This window comes from Gobius niger (genome assembly GCF_951799975.1).
Source record: "Gobius niger genome assembly, contig: SCAFFOLD_227, whole genome shotgun sequence".
In the NCBI taxonomy this organism is placed as follows: domain Eukaryota; kingdom Metazoa; phylum Chordata; class Actinopteri; order Gobiiformes; family Gobiidae; genus Gobius; species Gobius niger.
In genome coordinates, this window is record NW_027639268.1 from 112 (window position 1) to 19265 (window position 19154).

General features: G+C 36.7%; 2 protein-coding genes across 2 annotated transcripts; one reads left to right on the plus strand and one right to left on the minus strand.

The window, feature by feature from the left end:
* Nucleotides 1-526: 526 nt before the first annotated feature.
* On the plus strand, nt 527-2080 carry LOC306982656 (pyridoxal phosphate homeostasis protein-like). Its single transcript, XM_079583127.1, has 2 exons — nt 527-784; nt 1835-2080. Exons 1-2 carry the CDS (start codon nt 629-631, stop codon nt 2000-2002), a joined length of 324 nt encoding a protein of 107 aa, XP_079439253.1. The 5' UTR covers nt 527-628; the 3' UTR covers nt 2003-2080.
* Nucleotides 2081-10617: 8537 nt separating this feature from the next.
* Nucleotides 10618-17873, minus strand: tmed4 (transmembrane p24 trafficking protein 4). Its single transcript, XM_079583128.1, has 5 exons — nt 17679-17873; nt 14893-14993; nt 13211-13336; nt 12111-12257; nt 10618-10802 (listed from the first exon to the last, which is right to left on the minus strand). Exons 1-5 carry the CDS (start codon nt 17815-17817, stop codon nt 10653-10655), a joined length of 663 nt encoding a protein of 220 aa, XP_079439254.1. The 5' UTR covers nt 17818-17873; the 3' UTR covers nt 10618-10652.
* Between the last annotated feature and the right edge of the window lie 1281 nt (nt 17874-19154).

Genomic DNA, 19154 nt, shown 5'->3' on the forward strand with positions numbered 1-19154 from the left:
ATTAAAAATGTGACCAAAATGTGACAAAATGTGACAAAAAAAAATCAAAAAATTGACAAAAAATGACAAAAAAATGTGATTAAAAAAATGACGAAAAAGTTACAAAAATGAGTTGAACACCCAACAAAAAAATGATGGAAAAGAAATCTGATGAAAAAGATCCTCTCGGTTCAGGCGGGAGTTAAGAGGTTAAAAAAAACACAAAAATATGACAAAAATGTGGCGACGTGACAAAAACTTTCCGCCACTTTTGTAGGTCTTAGCTTTCAAATGAGGCGTTACATTGTTGATCTCCAGTCGAGAAGCTTTTAGATTTGGGTAAAGCCCAGTATAAAAAAAACATGAATCTAAAAGGAATTCCGTGGAGTACGGTGCACCACAAGGTTCAGTTTTGGGACCATTATTATTTATTCTTTATATGAATGATTTTGCTTCTGTTTCTACGACCACCTTTCCCGTTTTTTTTGAGACTAGGTAAGGGAGGTGTGGAGGTGGAAGAAGGATGTTTTAGTGATGATGTGTGTTTGGTGTTTTACTCTCAGGTAAACACGGGCTGGCGCCGGAGGAGACGGTGAACACGGTGAAGCACATCGTGTCCCGATGCGCCGCGCTGCACTTCACGGGACTCATGACCATCGGACGTTACGGCTACGACCTCGGCCTGGGCCCCAACCCGGACTTCCAGATGCTGCTCGGCCGGAGGCAGGAGGTCTGTGACAGTCTGAAGCTGCCGGTGGAGGACGTGGAGCTCAGCATGGGCATGTCCACAGACTTCGAACACGCCGTGAGTCTCGACACACACGCTTTCCTCTGACGGCCCTGGTCACATCACGCCTCCACGGCCAGAGGCTTTTGCAGAACATGTTCTTTACGAAAAGTTAAAGTGGACAGATCCTAAAGACGGGGCTTAACCTCTTAACTCCCACCTGAACGCATCCCATTTTCTCCAGTTTGGCTTTACCCTAATCAAAAAGCTTCTTGGGGAAAAAGCCACAAAAAATGAGAAGAAAACAAGGATGTAAACACAACAAAAATGTGACAAAAATGTAACAAAAAGTGACAAAAATTCAACAAAAATTCAACAAAAATTCAACAAAAAAGTGACAAAAATTCAACAAAAATGTGACAAAAATTCAACAAAAAAATCATTTTTTTGTTGGATATTCAACTCATTTTTGTAACTTTTTGTCATTTTTTAATCACATTTTTGTCATTTTTTTTTGACCATTTTTTGTCATTTTTGTATCACATTTTTTGTCACATTTTTTAAAAAAAATTGTCACATTTTTGTACAAAAAAATTCAACAAAAAAGTGACAAAAATTCAATAAAAATGTGACAAAAATTCAACAAAAAAGTGACAAAAATTAAATAAAAATGTGACAAAAATTCTATAAAAAAGTGACAAAAATTCAACAAAAATGTGATAAAAATTCAACGAAAATGTGGCAAAAATTCAACCAAAATGTGACAAAAATGTGACAAAAATTCAACAAAAATGACAAAAATTCAAAAAAAATGTGATAAAATTCAACAAAAAAATGACAAAAATGTGACAAAAATGTGACAAAAATGTGACAAAATTTCAACAAAAATGTGATAAAAATGTGACCAAAATAAAACATACAAAAGGTGACACAACACAGCAACAACGTGAGGAAAAAGATCAGTTTTGTGGGTCTTAGCTTTCAAATGAGGTGTTACACAGGCCTATGAGGACAGAATGCATTAGGTTTAGGCGGGGGGTGAGAGGTTAATGATTCAAAAACAACACAAAAGAACCTGAGCCTGAACCTTTGTCCCGCCCTCTTCACTCCGTTTCCTCCTCCGTTCAGATCGAAGTGGGCTCCACGAACGTGCGAGTGGGGAGCGTCATCTTCGGGAACCGGGAGTACCCGAACAGCGCGGCCAACACTCCGACCCCGAGCCCCGAGAAGACGTCGAAGGTGGTCTGCGAGGAGGCGGCCAGAAAGATGCAGCACCTCACCGTGTCCGAGCACTGACAGTAACCGCGGGCGACGGACCTCAGGGAGGCCCGGGACGCTCGGGTTCTCCTCTGTGTCACTCTGGAGCCGTCTGGTACTGAGGGGTTACCACACAGTACGACATTTAAGGTAGAAAGTAGGTCCGGCGGCCATTTTGAATACAGATGTAGCATTATGCAGCACTACAACAGGTAACAATATCTCTACTCAGGCTGAAAAAAGACGTTTTTATGACTCGTAATCATTGCTCCTAGTCTGAGTCCGTGTTTAAGCTGCTCAAGACGTTAGCATGCTACCCGCTAGCAACTGTCAATGGCTTCAACAAGATAAACACACTCTGGAAACACTACAGTAACAGCTCTGACCTCTGTCACATGTTGTAGCAAAGGTTTGGAGTTTGGTTCTTCTCTTGGAGAGGTCAGAGCTGAGCTGCTGAAGCTAAATGCTAGCCGGTAGCATGCTAACGTCTTAATCACTGACACTGGTTTCTTCACATAAACGTGCGTCTCTGGGGCCGTGTTTTTACTGTTTTCGTCTTGGGTAATGATTACGAGGACATAAAAAGTGCCACTGTCAGTCAGTCTTTTAGGGATGGGCGATGCCACATTTTTTGGAATCGATACGATACCGATACCTTTGGGGTCTTTTATGTCGATACCGATACTGGTCGTTTCATATGGGTGAATGTATTTCAATCAATATACATTTCTAAAACTGTTTTTTTTATAATAATAATAATAATAATGCATCGGTTTTATATAGCGCTTTTCTGGACACTCAAAGACGCTTCACATTACACTATTCATTCACTCCATACCCGGTGGTGGTAAGCTACTATTGTAGCCACAGCTGCCCTGGGGTAAACTGACGGAAGCGAGGCCACCAGTCTGCGCCATCGGCCCCTCCGACCACCACTCATTCACTACATACGCCCCAGGCTTCCTGGTGTTACTTTGACGAGTTCTTTAGGACCTGTCTGATCTTCAGTCACGTAAACACAGCGCAGACGGCGTTAGCATTTAGCCTCTCCCTCTCTCCTCTATAGCTCCAAAACAGGTCAAGATAGAAGCTACCAAGCTCTTCCACGTTTTCCCTTTTTAAATATGGTTACGTGAAGTGTTCCACTACAAAGTATAATTACACACAATTAAACAATGTGGATTTTCTAAGCGGATAAAAGGGGGGACTATATTGTGAGGCGTAATAATACCAGGAGTAGTTTGGCATCCGCGCAGTAAAGTGAAGATTACTGCGCGGATTTCGAACTGGCCCAGGTTCAGGTGGGAGTTAAGGGGTTGACCTAGTACATTTTCTCAGGTTTGGTTTTACCCAAATCTAAAAGCATCTTGAATAAAGGTACAAAAAATTGACAAAAATCCAAGAAAAAAAAGAACAAAAATCCAGCAAAAAAAAACAAAAATCCAAGAAAAAAATGACAAAAATCCATGCTTTATTCTCTTTTGTTTTTTAACCTCTTAACCCCCACCTGAACATGTTTTCTCCAAATCTAAAAGCTTCTTCAAAACATCTTTGGCATCCGCGCAGTAAAGTGAAGATTACTGTGCGGATGCCAAACTACTCCTGGTATTATTACGCCTTACAATATAGTCCCCCCTTTTATCCGCTTAGAAAATCCACATTGTTTAATTGTGTGTAATTATACTTTGTAGTGGAACACTTCACGTAACCATATTTAAATAGGGGAAACGTGGAAGAGCTTGGTAGCTTCTATCTTGACCTGTTTTGGAGCTATAGAGGAGAGAGGGAGAGGCTAAATGCTAACGCCGTCTGCGCTGTGTTTACGTGACTGAAGATCAGACAGGTCCTAAAGAACTCGTCAAAGCTCAGGTAAGAACATATCTGGTATCGATCCGCCCATCCCTATTTTCTTTCATTTACATTGTGAGTAGTATAGTGATGCATAATTCTCCTTCGGTTTTCAAAATGGCCGCCATAACAACAAAAGTCACATGACTGAAAGGCTAGTTCTGATTTCAGTCACAGTTTAGTCTGAATAACTATGATCGTGAGGGAAGAATCGGGGCTAGAATCTGCCGTGTGGACCAGGCCTGGTCTCTGCTCTGAGCTCCGGGGCTCAGACGCACCAGTCTGGTTTATTTAGGAAAGACTGAAGCTAAACACTTTAAATCAAGGATTCCTTATTACTCCCTGACCCGAGCATCACGTTTTAAATCATCTTCTCATTTCAAGGGTCTCATTTAGAATCCAGTTCAGTTATATTCATTTTAGTTGTGTATTTTGTTGTTATACTTAGATAAACTGTTTTATTACAAATACGTCAATAAAATGTCAAAATGTCATTATTTTATAGAGTAAAATAATGAGACGAAAACAATGATGATGTGACAAAAAAATGACAAAAAATTGATTAAAAAAAATTGACGAAAATTAAAAAAAATGACCAAAATGTGACAAAAAAATTACAAAAAATGTGACAAAAATGTGATGATAAATTGACGAAAAAATGACAAAAATTTGATTAAAAATTGATAAAAAATTGACAAAAATGTGACGAAAAAACGACAAAAAAATGACTAAAAATTGATAAAAAATTGACAAAAATGTGATGATAAATTGACAAAAAAATGACAAAAAAGTTACAAAAATGAGTTGAAAAAAAAAAAAAAAGATGGAAATTTTTTTGGGGGGATAATTTCAAGTGAATAATAAATATTTTTTACAGTAAAATGTAATTTGCCTGATTTCCAGTGGGATTTGTATTTGTTCCATTGGCATTAGCGTTTTTATCTGATCTTAGATTAGTTCAAACCGACTCAAAAAACACCTTTTATTCAAGTGATTTTAAGTCATTTGTCTAATTTAAGATGGACGCTTTTACAGTGTATATGATGTACAACACTGGCATTCAGTATCAGACTCCGACACAGTGACTCAGAAACGACCCGAGGTTCCTGAACTCCTCCTGAAGCCGCAGTCACTGAGCAGAAGAGCCATGTGGAGTTTTCAACACTTTTTAGGGATGTCACGATTTCAATGTGAACATTTTTACAACACGGTAAACACACGAAGTCCGTAAACATCCCGACGTCCCTAACGCTTTTCTAACGTGGTAGCTTAGCCCGACTGGTTTTGCTCTTTTAGGATTTGTACAGAAATAGCGTTTGATTTTTAACAGGTTTTGTTTAGGGCTCTTAACTTCTTCCTCCTTAAATTTGTCTAGAAAAACCTAAGGCCAACGAAGTGACTTAACTTTCACGAACGACCGCCGCTCGTTTGGAGAATCGTCGATCTTCTAAACACAGGAGGCGCCGACGTCACGCGGTGTAAATAAAGCCGTTGTTTTTTCCACAGCGCTCCGTAGGTTTCCGTTGTGCAAAAGGGTTTAACGGGATCGTCGTCTGCTCTCGGAGGCGGCGGTAAAAATACAGAAGATTCAGAAGAGGCGTGTGATTATACAGGTTAATATCGACATTTGTGTTTGTAGGATCTGGATGCAAATCTGCAATATGTCGAGTTTGTCAAGAAATGTGTAAAGAAAAACATTAAGCTCTTTACTCTCGCCTGAACTGAGCACATTTTCTCCAGCTTTTACCCCAGGCCAAAAGCTTCTGGGAAAAAGGTGTGAAAATGGCAACAAAACTGAGATGAAAACGAGGATGGAAATGTGAAAAAAGTGAGAAAAAATGTACGAAAAAATGACAAAAATTGGACAAAAAAGTGAGAAAGGTTTGAAAAAAATTTGACAAAAAAATGCGAATAATTTGACGAAAAAGTGACAAAAAATTGACAGAAAAAAATCAAAAAATTTGAGAAAAAAAATGCGAATAATTTGAAAAAGTGACAAAAAAGTGACAAATTGACAAAAAAAAAATCCAAAAATTTGAGGAAAAAGTGACAACAATTGGACAAAAAAGTGAGAAAAAATTGAGAAGAATTTGACAAAAAAATGCGAATAATTTGACAAAAAAGTGACAAAAAAGTGACAAAATTTGACCCAAAAAAAATCGAAAAATTTTAGGAAAAAGTGAGAAAAATTGACAAAAAATTGACAAAAAAGTGAGAAAAATTTGAGAAGAATTTGACAAAAAAAAATGAAAAATTTGAGGAAAAAGTGAGAAAAATAAACAAACATTTGACAAAAAAGTGAGAAAAATTGGAAAAGAATTTGACAAAAAAATGCGAATAATTTGAAGAAAAAGTAACAAAAGAATTACAAAAAAATTGGCCGACAAATTTGAGGAAAAAGTGACAAAAAAGTCACCAAAATTTGACCAAAAGTGAGACGACTGCCCAACAAAAAAAGTGATGTGAAAAAAAACCTGATGTGAGGAGAAAGATAATTTTAGTTTTGTAGGTCTTGGCTTTCAAATGAGGTGTTACACTATTTTCGGGTTTCATCACAACGTTCTGAATCTAATGAGGTGGAAAATTCAACAAGAAAATTACAAAAATTCAACAAAAATGTGACAAAAAATCAACAAAAATTCAACAAAAAGTGACAAAAATGAAAAAAAAATAAAGAATTAAAAAAAACATACAAAAGCTGACACAACACAGCAACAACGCAAGGAAAAAGATCAGTTTTGTGGGTCTTAGCTTTCAAATGAGGTGCTACACAGGCCTATATAACAACCTAAGAGGACAGAATGCATTTGGTTAAGGCGGGGGGTAAGAGGTTAAAATATGTATTTGTTAAAGTGTCACAATGACGCTAATTCGGGCCAGGCTGGTCAGAGCCCAGGGCCGTTTTTCAGTCTAGTCCGCCCCTGGATTTGGGTAAAGCCAAACTGGAGAAGCTGCCGGGTTGAGGCGCGGGTTCGGATCCGCAGAACGCTCCCGTTGAGCCCGCACTGATCCCTTTATGAAGCGTGGTGTGCTCGGTTTCCGTTGTTTTCTATGGCGCGAGCTCAGATCTTTATTCTTGATATTAAACCAGTGCTTTGTTAAAACGTGGAGTCTCGTTAAGTGCAAATGTCCCGTGTGGTCTGTGTTCGAAGAGGAAAGCCGACCCTATGCAAAGGTGGAGCGGACGCGATGAGGAGGAGGAGGAGGAGGAGGAGGAGGAGGAGGAGGAGGAGGAGGAGGAGGAGGAGGATGTGTCTTTATCGAGAGTTGTGCAAGAGTATGAAAAATAAATAAATAAAGGTTAAACTTGTGTTGTGTTATTGATTATTATGTCATGGGCCACGATTACATTCACGGTTATTATTGTATTATCAGAATCTGAATCGTTTTTTGGGATGAAACACAAAACACACAACTTAGATAAATAAGTAAGCATTAAACAACTTTTTTTTGGTCACATTTTTGTCTATTTTTTTATCATATTTTTGACATTTTTTCGTCCATTTTTTATCACATTTTTGTCACTTTTTTGTCACATTTTTGTCATATTTTTGTCACATTTTTTTCATTTTTTTGTCACATTTTGTCATTTTTTTGTCACATTTTTGTCACATTTCTTCAATTTTTTTGTCACATTTTTGTCACATTTTGTCAAATTTTTGTCATTTTTTGGTCACATTTTTGTCACATTTTGTCAAATTTTTGTCATTTTTTGGTCACATTTTTGTCATTGTCATTTTTTGCTCACATTTTTGTCATTTTTTGCTCACATTTTTGTCATTTTTTGCTCACATTTTTGTCATTTTTTGTCAAATTTGTATCAATTTTTTTGTCATTTCTTGGTCACACTATTATGTTTACGGTTATTATTGATGAACCACACTGATGGAGGAGGATGATGGACTCAATGAGCTTAAGTTTCCTCAGCTGCCACAGGAAGAACGTCCTCCTCTGGGAGCTGATGGTCGGCTCCCATGTGAGGTCCTGGCTGATGGTGAAGGAGTCCACGATGGCGGGGGGGGGGGGGGGCTGGTACGTTCTCAGTTCCTACATAAATAGGGTTAAGTCAACGATTAAGTGTAAAAAGCTTTACATTTCGTTACTTATATTATTACTCAAGCACGAGTCAATAACGGACTTAACCTCTTAACTCCAGCCTGAACCGAGAGGATCTTTTTCCTCACGTCATCAGATTATTTTTCCACCATTTTTTTGTTGGGTATTCAACTCATTTTTGTCATTTTTGTCAATTTTTTGTCACTTTTTTGTCACATTTTTGTCATTTTTTTGGCAATTTTTAATCAATTTTTTGGTCATTTTTTATCAAATTTTTGTCAAATTTTTGTCACATTTTTATCATTTTTTTATTATTTTTTTGTGATTTTTTTGTCACATTTTTGTGATTTTTTTGTCCATTTTTTTTCATCAAATGTTTGTCACATTTTTGTCATTTTTTGGCAATTTTTAATCAATTTTTTTGTCATTTTTTATCACATTTTTGTCACATTTTTAGTCATTTTTTGTCACATTTTTGTGATATTTTTTGTAATTTTTTGGTCCATTTTTCATCAAATCTTTGTCACTTTTTGGTCACATTTTTGTCATTTTTTTAAATCAATTTTTTGTCATTTTTTTGTCACATTTTTGTGATTTTTTTTGTCCATTCTTTTTCATCAAATGTTTGTCACTTTTTTCATTTTTTCTTCCATTTTTTGTCAATTTCTTGTGACATTTTTGCCACTTTTTCATAAATTTTTTGTCACTTTTTTGTCACATCATTGTTTTCGTCTTAGTTTTGTTGCTATTTTCTCACCTTTTTTCCAGAGGCTTTTGGATTGGGGTAAAGCCAAACTGGAGAAAACGTGCTCGGTTCAGGCGGGAGTTAAGGGGTTTATACATTATGTACAAAAAATAAATAAAAAGGATCAGTAGAAAGTACAAGAAACCTTTGACACTTTGCTGTTTCCATTTATGCTTTAAAAACACATTATAAAAGCTGTAATGAGCCGCAAACACCGACATAATAAAGATGTGTCTCTGCAAACGGCAAACAGTAAATGTGACACAAATAAGAAATGCTTGTTTTCTTTTTTAACAAATCTTTATTTATCGGGTTAAATGGAAACACAGAGACAGGCAAAAAAGTCTTACGTTTTAAATTAACATGATACAACTCTCAAAAGGCCCAAAGGGAATGTTGCTTTTACTTGGTCTGGTCCGATTAGTGCTTTGTGTTGTGTCTGAGTGAAACAAAAAGCTTTTACACAATCAGGAAATCACCTTCTTCTGAGGAATTGTCCGACGATCGAGTGCGTTTAGTTAAAAATGAATGTTGGGAATGAGCCTCTGCAGCAAAATGTACAAAATCTCGGCTGTTTTAGAAGTGGCAGCTTAAATCAATCATTAATATCACAAAGAGTGAAGATGTTTATGTGCAACCAGAGCTTCGTCATGGAAAGAACCTGGAGTTTAACCTCTTAACTCCCGCCTGAACTGAGAGGATCTTTTTCCTCACGTCAGGGTTTTTTGTTGGGTCATTTTGTAACTTTTTTGTCATTTTTTCGTAATTTTTTTTTCACATTTTTGTAATTTTTTTAGTAATTTTTTGACACATTTTTCTCATTTTTTCGTAATTTTTATATCCAATTTTCGTCACTTTTTTGTCAATGTTTTCTCACTTTGTTGTCACATTTTTATCATTTTTTCTCAAATTTTTGTCATTATTTTGTCACATTTGTGTAATTTTTTAGCCAAATTTTTATCACATTTTTGGTAAATTTCTAGTGACATTTTTGCCACTTTTTCATCAATTTTTCGTCACTGTTTTGTCAATGTTTTCTCAAATTTTTGTCATTTTTTTTTGTCATATTTTTTCACATTTTTTTTCACATTTTTGTCATTTTTTCATCAATTTTTTATCACATTTATGTTACATTTTGATCATTTTTTTTGCCACATTTTTGTATTTTTTTTTTGTCAAATTTTGATCATTTGTCATTTTTTGGTCATTTTTGGTAAATTTCTAGTGACATTTTTGTGACTTTTTGCCACTTTTTCATCCATTTTTCGTCATTTTTTTGTCAATGTTTTCTCACTTTTTTGTCACATTTTTGTCATTTTTTGTCACATTTTTGTCAATTTTTGTCAATTTTTGTCACATTTTTGTCATTTTTGGTCAAATTTTTTGTCATTTTTTCGTCAATTTTTGATCAAATTTTTTGTCATTTTTTCTTCCATTTTTGATCAAATTTTTGTCATTTTTTCTTCCATTTTTTGTCCATTTCTTGTGACATTTTTGCCACTTTTTCACCAATTATTCATCACTTTTTTGTCAATGTTTTCTCACTTTTTTGTCACATTTCCATCATTGTTTTCGTCTCAGTTTTGTTGCTATTCTCACACCTTTTTCCCAGAAGCTTTCGGATTGGGGTAAAGCCAAACTGGAGAAAATGTGCACGGTTCAGGTGGGAGTTAAGGGGTTAAAATGTAGGTGGAATTTTGCCTTTTCATTCTTTGTTTATGGTCAAGGCGACGCTGCAGCTGAAAACAGATGTTATTATGTTTTCTTGACAGGTTTGGTATCCACATGAGATGACGCTGTAATCCAAATATGGTCATTTCCTGTGTGGGAGACGGCAGCGGCTAAAGACGGGACAAAGGGACTAAACTTTACCAACATCTGCACTTCAGTGAGCTTTCAAATCGTCCTGTTCACCTGCAGCGTCTCCCAAAACTCTAGAACATGAACATCTTCCTCCCTCCAGTGTTTTTACTCGTCGTGTGTGAGGTACAACAGAACAAAACTGCCCCAGATTTCAAGTCTGGAGCGGATCCTTCATCTCTACACCAGCTTCTTGGCCTCGAAGAAGCTCTTGAGGTGCTTCATTTGCCAGATGCCGGTGATGAGGAGGATGAGCGTCTGAGCGATGGACCACCACAGCACCCTCTGGTTCGTGCTCTCGCTCGTCATCCGGAACCTCTCCTCGCGGTACTGACGAGGAAAACAGCAGGAAGTCAGCGTTAAAAGTGATGCATTATATCACAGGGAAATGGGCCACGGACCAGGGGCGGACCGGCCATGTGTCCGTTCTGGAAGAGCACAGAAGGGCCACTGGCTCGAGGGCCACCAGTCCCGCCTCAACCGAGCTTTACCTAAATCTAAAAGCTACAAAGAAAAGCATCAAAATAGCGAGAGAAAGAGGATGAAAAGTCAACAAAAACGTGAGGAAAACACGACAAAAAATGATAGAAAAAATGATTAACCCCTTAACTCCCACCTGAACCGAGCACATCCAAAAGCTTCTGGAAAAAAGGTGTGAAAACAATGATTGAAATGTGACAAAAAAGTGAGAAAACATTGATGAAAAAGTGGCAAAAATGTCACAAAAATGTCGCAAGAAAATGACGAAAAAATGACAAAAATGTGACAAAAAAAATGACACAAATTTGATTAAAAATTTACGAAAAAATGACAGAAATGTGACAAAAAATGTGACAAAAAAATGACAAAAAATGACAAAAAATGTGACAAAAAATGAACAAAAAAATTGACAAAAAATGTGACAAAAAATGACAAAAAAATGACACAAAATGACACAAAAATGACAAAAATGTGACAAAAAATGACCAAAAAATGAAAAAAAAGGACAAAAAAATGACAAAAAATGACAAAAAAATGTGACAAAAAATGACAAAAATGTGACAAAAAATGAACAAAAAAATGACAAAAAATGCAAAAAAAAAAAGACAAATATGTGACAAAAAATGACAAAAATGTGATAAAAAATGACCAAAAAAAAAGACAAAAATCTGACGAAAAATTACAAAAATGCGATTAAAATATGACAAAAAATGTGATGAAAAAAATTGACGAAAAAATGACGAAAAAGTTACAAAAATGACTTGAATACCCAACAAAAAAAGATGGAAAACAAATCTGATGAAAAAGATCCTCTCGGTTCAGGCGGGAGTTAAGAGGTTAAAAAAACAACAAACATGACAAAAATGCAGCGACGTGACGTAAAGTTTCCGTCACTTTTGTAGGTCTTAGCTTTCAAATGAGGCGCTACATTGTTGATCTCCAGTCGAGAAGCTTTTAGATTTGGGTAAAGCCCAGTATAAAAAAAACATGAATCTAAAAGGAATTCCGTGGAGTATGGTGCGCCACAAGGGACAGTTTTGGGACCAGTATTATTTATTTTATTATATGAATGATTTTGCTTCTGTTTCTACGACCGCCTTTCCCGCTCTTTTTGCTGATGATGCCGATCAAAACAATAATAACTCGGGAGGCACTGACCCGCTGGTAGTTCTGCTCCTTCTGGATCTGCTCCACCTGGTCGAGCAGCTGTCGCGCTCGGAGCTGCAGCTCGGTGAGTTTGTCCTTGGCCGCGATCTCCGGGTAGTTATTGGTGTGCTCCCCGACCTGGATGTCCAAGTGCACCCTCTGGAATCAAACATGAACAGGGATTAAGAACCGCAGCACTTGTGATTCCTACAAAACTAAATAGATCTTTTTCCTCACATCATCAGATTTTTTTTCCATCACTTTTTCGATTTTTTTTTGTCAATTTTTTTGTCAATTTTTCGTCACTTTTTCGTCAAATTATTCACATTTTTTTGTAAATTTTTTATCACATTTTTGCAATTTTTTTGTCATTTTTTGTCATTTTTTTGCCATTTTTTTGTCTTTTTTTGTCATTTTTTTGTCATTTTTTTGTCTTTTTTTGTCACATTTTTGTCATTTTTTCGTCAATTTTTTTTATCACATTTTTGTCATTTTTTGCCATTTTTTTGCCATTTTTTTGCCATTTTTTGCCATTTTTTGTCATTTTTTTGTCATTTTTTTGTCTTTTTTGTCACATTTTTGTCATTTTTTGTCACATTTTTTGTCACATTTTTTGTCACATTTTTGTCATTTTTTTGTCAATTTTTCGTCAATTTTTTATCACATTTTTTGGCCTTTTCTTTGTAATTTTTTTGTCACATTTTTGTCACATTTTTGTCATTTTTTTGTCATTTTTTGTCATTTTTTTGTCTTTTTTGTCATTTTTTTGTCACATTTTTGTCACATTTTTGTCATTTTTTGTCATTTTTTGTCAATTTTTTGTCATTTTTTGTCACTTTTTCGTCAAATTATTCGCATTTTTTTGTCAAATTCTTATCACTTTTTTGCCCATTTTTCATCCATTTTTTCTCAATTTTTCGTACATTTTTTGTCAAATTTTTGTCCGTTTTTGTCATTTTTTTGTCACTTTTTTTGTCCATTTTTTTCTCATTTTTTGGTCAAATTTGTCTCACTTTTTTGTAATTTTTTTGTTAATTTTTTGTCATTTTTTTGTGCTCGGTTCAGGTGGGAGTTAAGGGCTTAACCTCAGAGGGAACTGAAGGTGCTTTTACCAGTTTCCCTCCAGCGAACAGGGCCATCTTGGTGGAGTTGGAGTGCAGGCAGATCTGGTGCTCTCCGGGCGTGTGGGAGGTGAAGGTGAAGCGTCCGTCTGAGCCGTACTGACGCGACAGGATGATCTGAAAAGAAGACGTGGAACATGAAACATCCAAACGTGGAGCTGATTCTTTCTCCTGTATTAACCACAGTTCATACACGTGGGCTCAATGCACAGTTTCCCCATTTGAGCTTCTTCCTCGACAATAAACCAGACGCTGAACTTCCTGTCGCTGATGCTTTTTTTCGTTCACACTTTGCAGATCACACGCGAGTAAAGAGAAGCTCAGGATCTGCTGCAACATCTGTTCACTGTGAATCCTGCCCCAGAGGAAACGCCAGCGCTCGTAAGGCCGGTGTGGGCGGAGCTAAAAGCTAGTGTTAAAAAATGACAATATAACATGTAAACAACTAAGTATAATTTAAAACTCCTAACAGGATGAGTCTTTTTTGCGCCGGCTCGATAAAAAAAGAAAAAAAAAGAAAAAAATGGTGTTTGTGTTTCTTAACTCCCGCCTGAACCGAGCACATTTTCTCCAGTTTGGCTTTACCCCAATCCAAAAGCTTCTGGGAAAAAGGTGAGAAAATAGCAACAAAACTGAGATGAAAACAATGATGGAAATGTGACAAAAACGTGAGAAAACATTGACAAAAAAGTGACGAAAAAATGATGAAAAAGAGGCAAAAATGTCACAAGAAATTGACAAAAAATGACAAAAATATGACAAAAATTTGATGAAAAATTTACAAAAAAATACAAAAAATGTGATAAATATGTGACAAAAAAAATGACAAAAATGTGATAAAAAATGTACGAAAAAATGACAAAAATGTGACAAAAATGTGATAAAAATGTGACAAAAAAAGGTGAAAAATTTGATAAAAATGTGATAAAAAATGTACGAAAAAATTACAAAAAAATTACAAAAATGTGATAAAAATGTGACAAAAAAAATGACTAAAAAGTTACAAACATGAGTTGAATCCCCAACAAAAAAATGATGGAAAAAAAATCTGATGACGTGAGGAAAAAGATCCTCGGTTCAGGCGGGAGTTAAGAGGTTAACCTGCTCCAGTCACATCCAGACCGGATTTATACAGGAGTGTACAGGGGCTGAGCCCAGGGGCCCCGCAGGCTGAAGGGCCCCCAGGCATAAGGAGAAAAGGAGAGAGTTCCCTCTCTCTTTGCAGACTCCCTCACATGTAAGGCTTTCATCAGATGACTTAGTACCCGAGACTAAACCAGGACTAAACCAGGTCGAAACCAGAACTAAACCAGGGCTAAACCAGTTCTAATCAAGGTTTGCGCCATTTTCATTAAGTTGCCTCTGGGAAAAAAATAATACACCTATTGGTTAAAATGACAATGCACCAAATTGCACCATTAAAATACTACACATCTCTGTGGGAGGCCCCCCAGACCCCCCTTTTAAACATGTCTCCCCACCAGTCTGGCCGTGGCAAAGGTTCTTCCACGACGGCTCAAAATGGGGTCATTTTGTTAAACCGTTTTTTTTTCATTTGTCATTTTTTAAACTAGTGCTTTGTTTAAGAAAAAAACATTCATTTATCTTTTCATTGGAGAGAGAGAGAAATCCAACAGACGTACAGTACATGGGGGGCCCTGAAAAAACGTTACCTTGGCGTCCGGGTCCTTTATCTCCACGTGCATCCCCAGCCCGGGAGTGGAGGGTAAGAAGGAGCCCGTCTGCTTGTCCCACAGCTGAGTCCGGTATTTACCTGTAGGACGAGTCGCCATTATCCAACTTGAATCCGGCTCAATCCATTATTCAGTTTCATATTGATCCCTTTAACCTCTTAACTCCCGCCTGGACCGAGAGCATTTTCTCCAGGTCAGCTTTACCCAAATCCTGTAGGCCAGTGTAACGCCTCATTTGAAAGATCTACAAAACTAAGTTGATCTTTTTCCTCACATTATCAGATTTTTTTTCATCACTTTTTTTGTTGGGCGGTCGTCTCATTTTTGTCAATTTTTTGTCACTTTTTCGTCAAATTATTCGCATTTTTTTGTTAAATTCTCATCACTTTTTTTGTCCATTTTTTGTCACTTTTTCGTTCATTTTTTCTCAATTTTTTGTCGTTTTTTGTCCATTTTTTGTCACTTTTTTGTCAATTTTTTCTCAATTTTTCGTCAATTTTTTCTCACTTTTTTGTGAATTTTTTCTCACTTTTTTGTCGTTTTTTGCCCATTTTTTGTCACTTTTTCGTCCATTTTTTGTCACTTTTTTTGTCAATTTTTCGTAAATTTTTTCTCATTTTTTTGTCGTTTTTTGTCCATTTTTTGTCATTTTTTCGTTCAATTTTTCTCAATTTTTCGTCAATTTTTTCTCAATTTTTTGTCGTTTTTTGTCCATTTTGTGTCACTTTTTCGTCCATTTTTTCTCAATTTTTCGTCCATTTTTTGTCGTTTTTTGCCCATTTTTTGTCACTTTTTCGTCCATTTTTTCTCACTTTTGTCACATTTCCATCATTGTTTTCGTCTTAGTTTTGTCGCTATTTTCACACCTTTTTTCCAGAAGCTTTTGGATTGGGGTAAAGCTGGAGAAAATGTGCTCGGTTCAGGTGAGTTAAGGGGTTAAATGAAAAAAAAAAAATCCTTCTCGCCTTAAATTGCTATTTCTCAACCCCCGCTTTAACCGAGCCAGTTCGGCTTTACCCAAATCTAAAAGCTTCGTCAAAAATAGCGACAAATGTGCGAATTGCAAAATAGCAACAAAACGAGACGGATGAAAACGCAACAAAAAAGTGGCAAAAAATGCTATGGAAAAAAAATAACACGGCAACAGAGCGAAGTCTATAGGCTGTAAGGTCAGAGAAGCTTTTAGATTTGGGTAAAACTGAACTGGACAAAATGCACTCGGTTAAAGGGATAGTTCAGGATTTTTGACATAGGGCCTCATTTCCTAGTTATCCAGTAGTGTTGCTGATTTCTGGAGATATTTTTAAATTCATGCAGTCCTTATATTTGAAGAGTTTACCGGTGCTACGCTAGTGCTAGGCTAGTGCTAGGCTAGTGCATGTCTATGGTAACTAGTAGCCTGCATTAAAAACCTCTTCTAAATCATGGGCTCGTCCTCCAAACGTTGCCATGTCTGATTTGTAGAAGCTCCTTTGTGAATTGTAGTGATGCGGCCGCAGGTAAACAAGCTAATGTAGATCCGGTCACCGAGCAGATCCCTCCGCCGCTGCGTAGCTACAACCAGGAAGCTGATGCTGCTCAGATATAAGTTATTTTAAATACAAAATGGTTTTATTTAAAACATTATTCAGTCGACACAGACATTTCTATGGTTAGTCTGGTGTTATAAGTGATTTGCCTCAGGTGCACTGTGCTTGGGTCAGACTGTTTTTAATGCAGGCTAGCTGATACCATAGACATGCACTAGCCTAGCACTAGCGTAGCAGCACTAAACTCTTCAAATATAAGAATTGCATGGATAAAATAAAATAATATATCTCCAGAAATCAACAACACTCTGGATAACTAGGAAATTAGGCCCTATGTCAAAAAATCCTGAAATATCCCTTTAAGGTGTGGGCTACGTTTATATACATTTATTTTCCCTCTTTTAATACATTCATATATTTCTGTGAAGCAGAAGGTTAACCCCTTAACTCCCACCTGAACCGAGCACTTTTTCTCCAGCTTTACCCCAATCCAAAAGCTTCTGGAAAAAAGGTGTGAAAATAGCGGCAAAACTGAGACGAAAACAAGGACGAAAATGTGAAAAAAGTGGGGAAAAACGGACGAAAAAGTGACAAAAAATGGACGAAAATTTGACCAAAAAGTGAGAAAAATTTGACGAAAAATTGAGAAAAAATGGACAAAAAAGTGACAAAAAATGGACGAAAATTTGACCAAAAAGTGAGAAAAATTTGACGAAAAATTGAGAAAAAATGGACAAAAAAGTGATGAGACTTTGACGAAAAAAATCGAAACATTTGACGAAAGAGTGACAAAAAAGTCACGAAAAGTTGACAAAAATGAGACGACTGCCCAACAAAAAAAGTGATGAAAAAAAAATCTGATAATGTGAGGAAAAAGATCAATTTAGTTTTGTAGGTCTTAGCTTTCAAATGAGGTGTTACACTGGCCTACGGGATTTGGGTAAGGCTGAACTGGAGAAAATGCTCTCGGTTCAGGCGGGAGTAAAGAGGTTGAACTGATTTAGAAACATAAACCAGGGCGGCCCAGGAGTAAACCTGCACAGATCTCGGCATATTAAGTCTCACCGGCGCAGTTTTACGCACTGGCACAGTTTTACGCACAGTTTTACGCACAGAACATTCAGCCTGTTCCGCACGGTCAAAGAAAGATGCTGCGAGGCGCACGTCCTCCTCCGCCTCCGCGCGAGCAGCTGGTACCCTCGGCTGCGGCTAAAGGCTAAAGAAGCAGCGTCTCACCGATCACCATGGTCTCGTCCGGGATTTCCTCAATGAAGCATTTCTTCTCCGTCTCCCCGATGTGGAAATAAAGGCCATGGGTTGAGTGAACGCACGCGAAAATCAAAATGACCAGGGATACAAAAACGCGGAGCATCATTTTCAGTTGTGCGGACGGACGTCACTGCTGCGGGAGGAAAGCGGGGATTTCCTGGTTTGTTCGAGCAGATTTCGCCCTGGATTTTCCCCGTCAGGCGATCGATTTGACTCCAGTACGATTAGGATGTTAATTGATCTAGACAGTTATACGATTGAAACTCAAATGCGAATAAGACGATACAGGTTTGTCAATTTTGTCGTTAACCGCTTAACCCAGTTCGGCTTTGCTCAAATCTAAAAGCTTCTTGACTGGAGAGCAACAGTGTAAACGCCTCATTTGAAAGCTAAGACCTACAAAAGTGATCATGTACTTTTTATGTCGTGTTTTCGCGATTTTACCACATTTTTGTCACTTTTCGTCACTTTTTGTTATATTACGCCACATTTTTGTCGTTTTTGTTGCGCTTTCATCCTCATTTTCATCGCTATTTTGATACTTTCCCCAAGAGGCTTCTACATTTGGGTAAAGCTGAACTGGAGAAATTGTGAAATTGTGTTTTCGTCTCTTTTTGGTCATTTTTTTGTTGCATTCTTGACACTTACGTATTTTCTACACTTTTTTGTCACATTGTTTTGGTATTTTCACCACATTTTTGTTGATATTTTGCCACTTTTTTGTCACTTTTTGTCACAGTTTTGTTGTGTTTTCAACATATTTTTGTCACTTTTTTGTCGTATTTTTTGTCACTTTTTTGTCGTATTTTTGTTGATTTTTTGTCGTATTTTCGTCCAGTTTTTTGTCACTTTTTTGTCGTATTTTTGGCATTTTTTGTCGCATTTTTGTTGATTTTTTCCTCACATTTTTGTCTCTTTCTTGTCATGTTTTCGCCATATTTTTGTCGCATGTTATTCTCTTTTTGTGTCACTTTCTGTCACTTTTTTGTCGTATTTCGCCCTTTTTTTTAATCACTTTTTTGTCTTATTTTTTTGTCACTTTTTTGTTGTATTTTCGTCCAGTTTTTTGTCACTTTCTTGTCGTGTTTTCGCCATTTTTTGTCACTTTTTCGCCATTTTTTGTCACATTTTTGTCTCTTTCTTGTCATGTCTTCGCCATAGTTTTGTCGCATGTCATTCTCTTTTTGCGTCACTTTCTTGTCACATTTTTCTCACTTTTTACTCACTTTTTGTCTTATTCTTGTCGTATTTTCGCCCTTTTTTTTTATCACATTTTATCACATATTTTGTGAATTTTTTACCACTTTTTCGTCGTATTTTCGGCACATTTTTGCCGCGTTTTTGCCATATTTTTGTTGATTTTTTCTCACATTTTTGTCTCTTCCTTGTCGTATTTTAGCCCTTTTTTAATCACTTTTTTTGTTGTGTTTTCACCATATTTTT

Coding starts and splice junctions, on each gene's coding strand:
- LOC306982656 (XM_079583127.1), top strand. CDS start 629: ATGACCATCGGACGTTACGGCTACGACCTCGGCCTGGGCCCCAACCCG. Junction 785..1,834: donor CCACAGACTTCGAACACGCC/GTGAGTCTCGAC, acceptor TCCTCCGTTCAG/ATCGAAGTGGGCTCCACGAA.
- tmed4 (XM_079583128.1), bottom strand. CDS start 17,817: ATGATGCTCCGCGTTTTTGTATCCCTGGTCATTTTGATTTTCGCGTGC. Junction 13,337..14,892: donor TAAAGGACCCGGACGCCAAG/GTAACGTTTTTT, acceptor TCTTCTTTTCAG/ATCATCCTGTCGCGTCAGTA. Junction 12,258..13,210: donor TGTTCGCTGGAGGGAAACTG/GTAAAAGCACCT, acceptor GTTTGATTCCAG/AGGGTGCACTTGGACATCCA.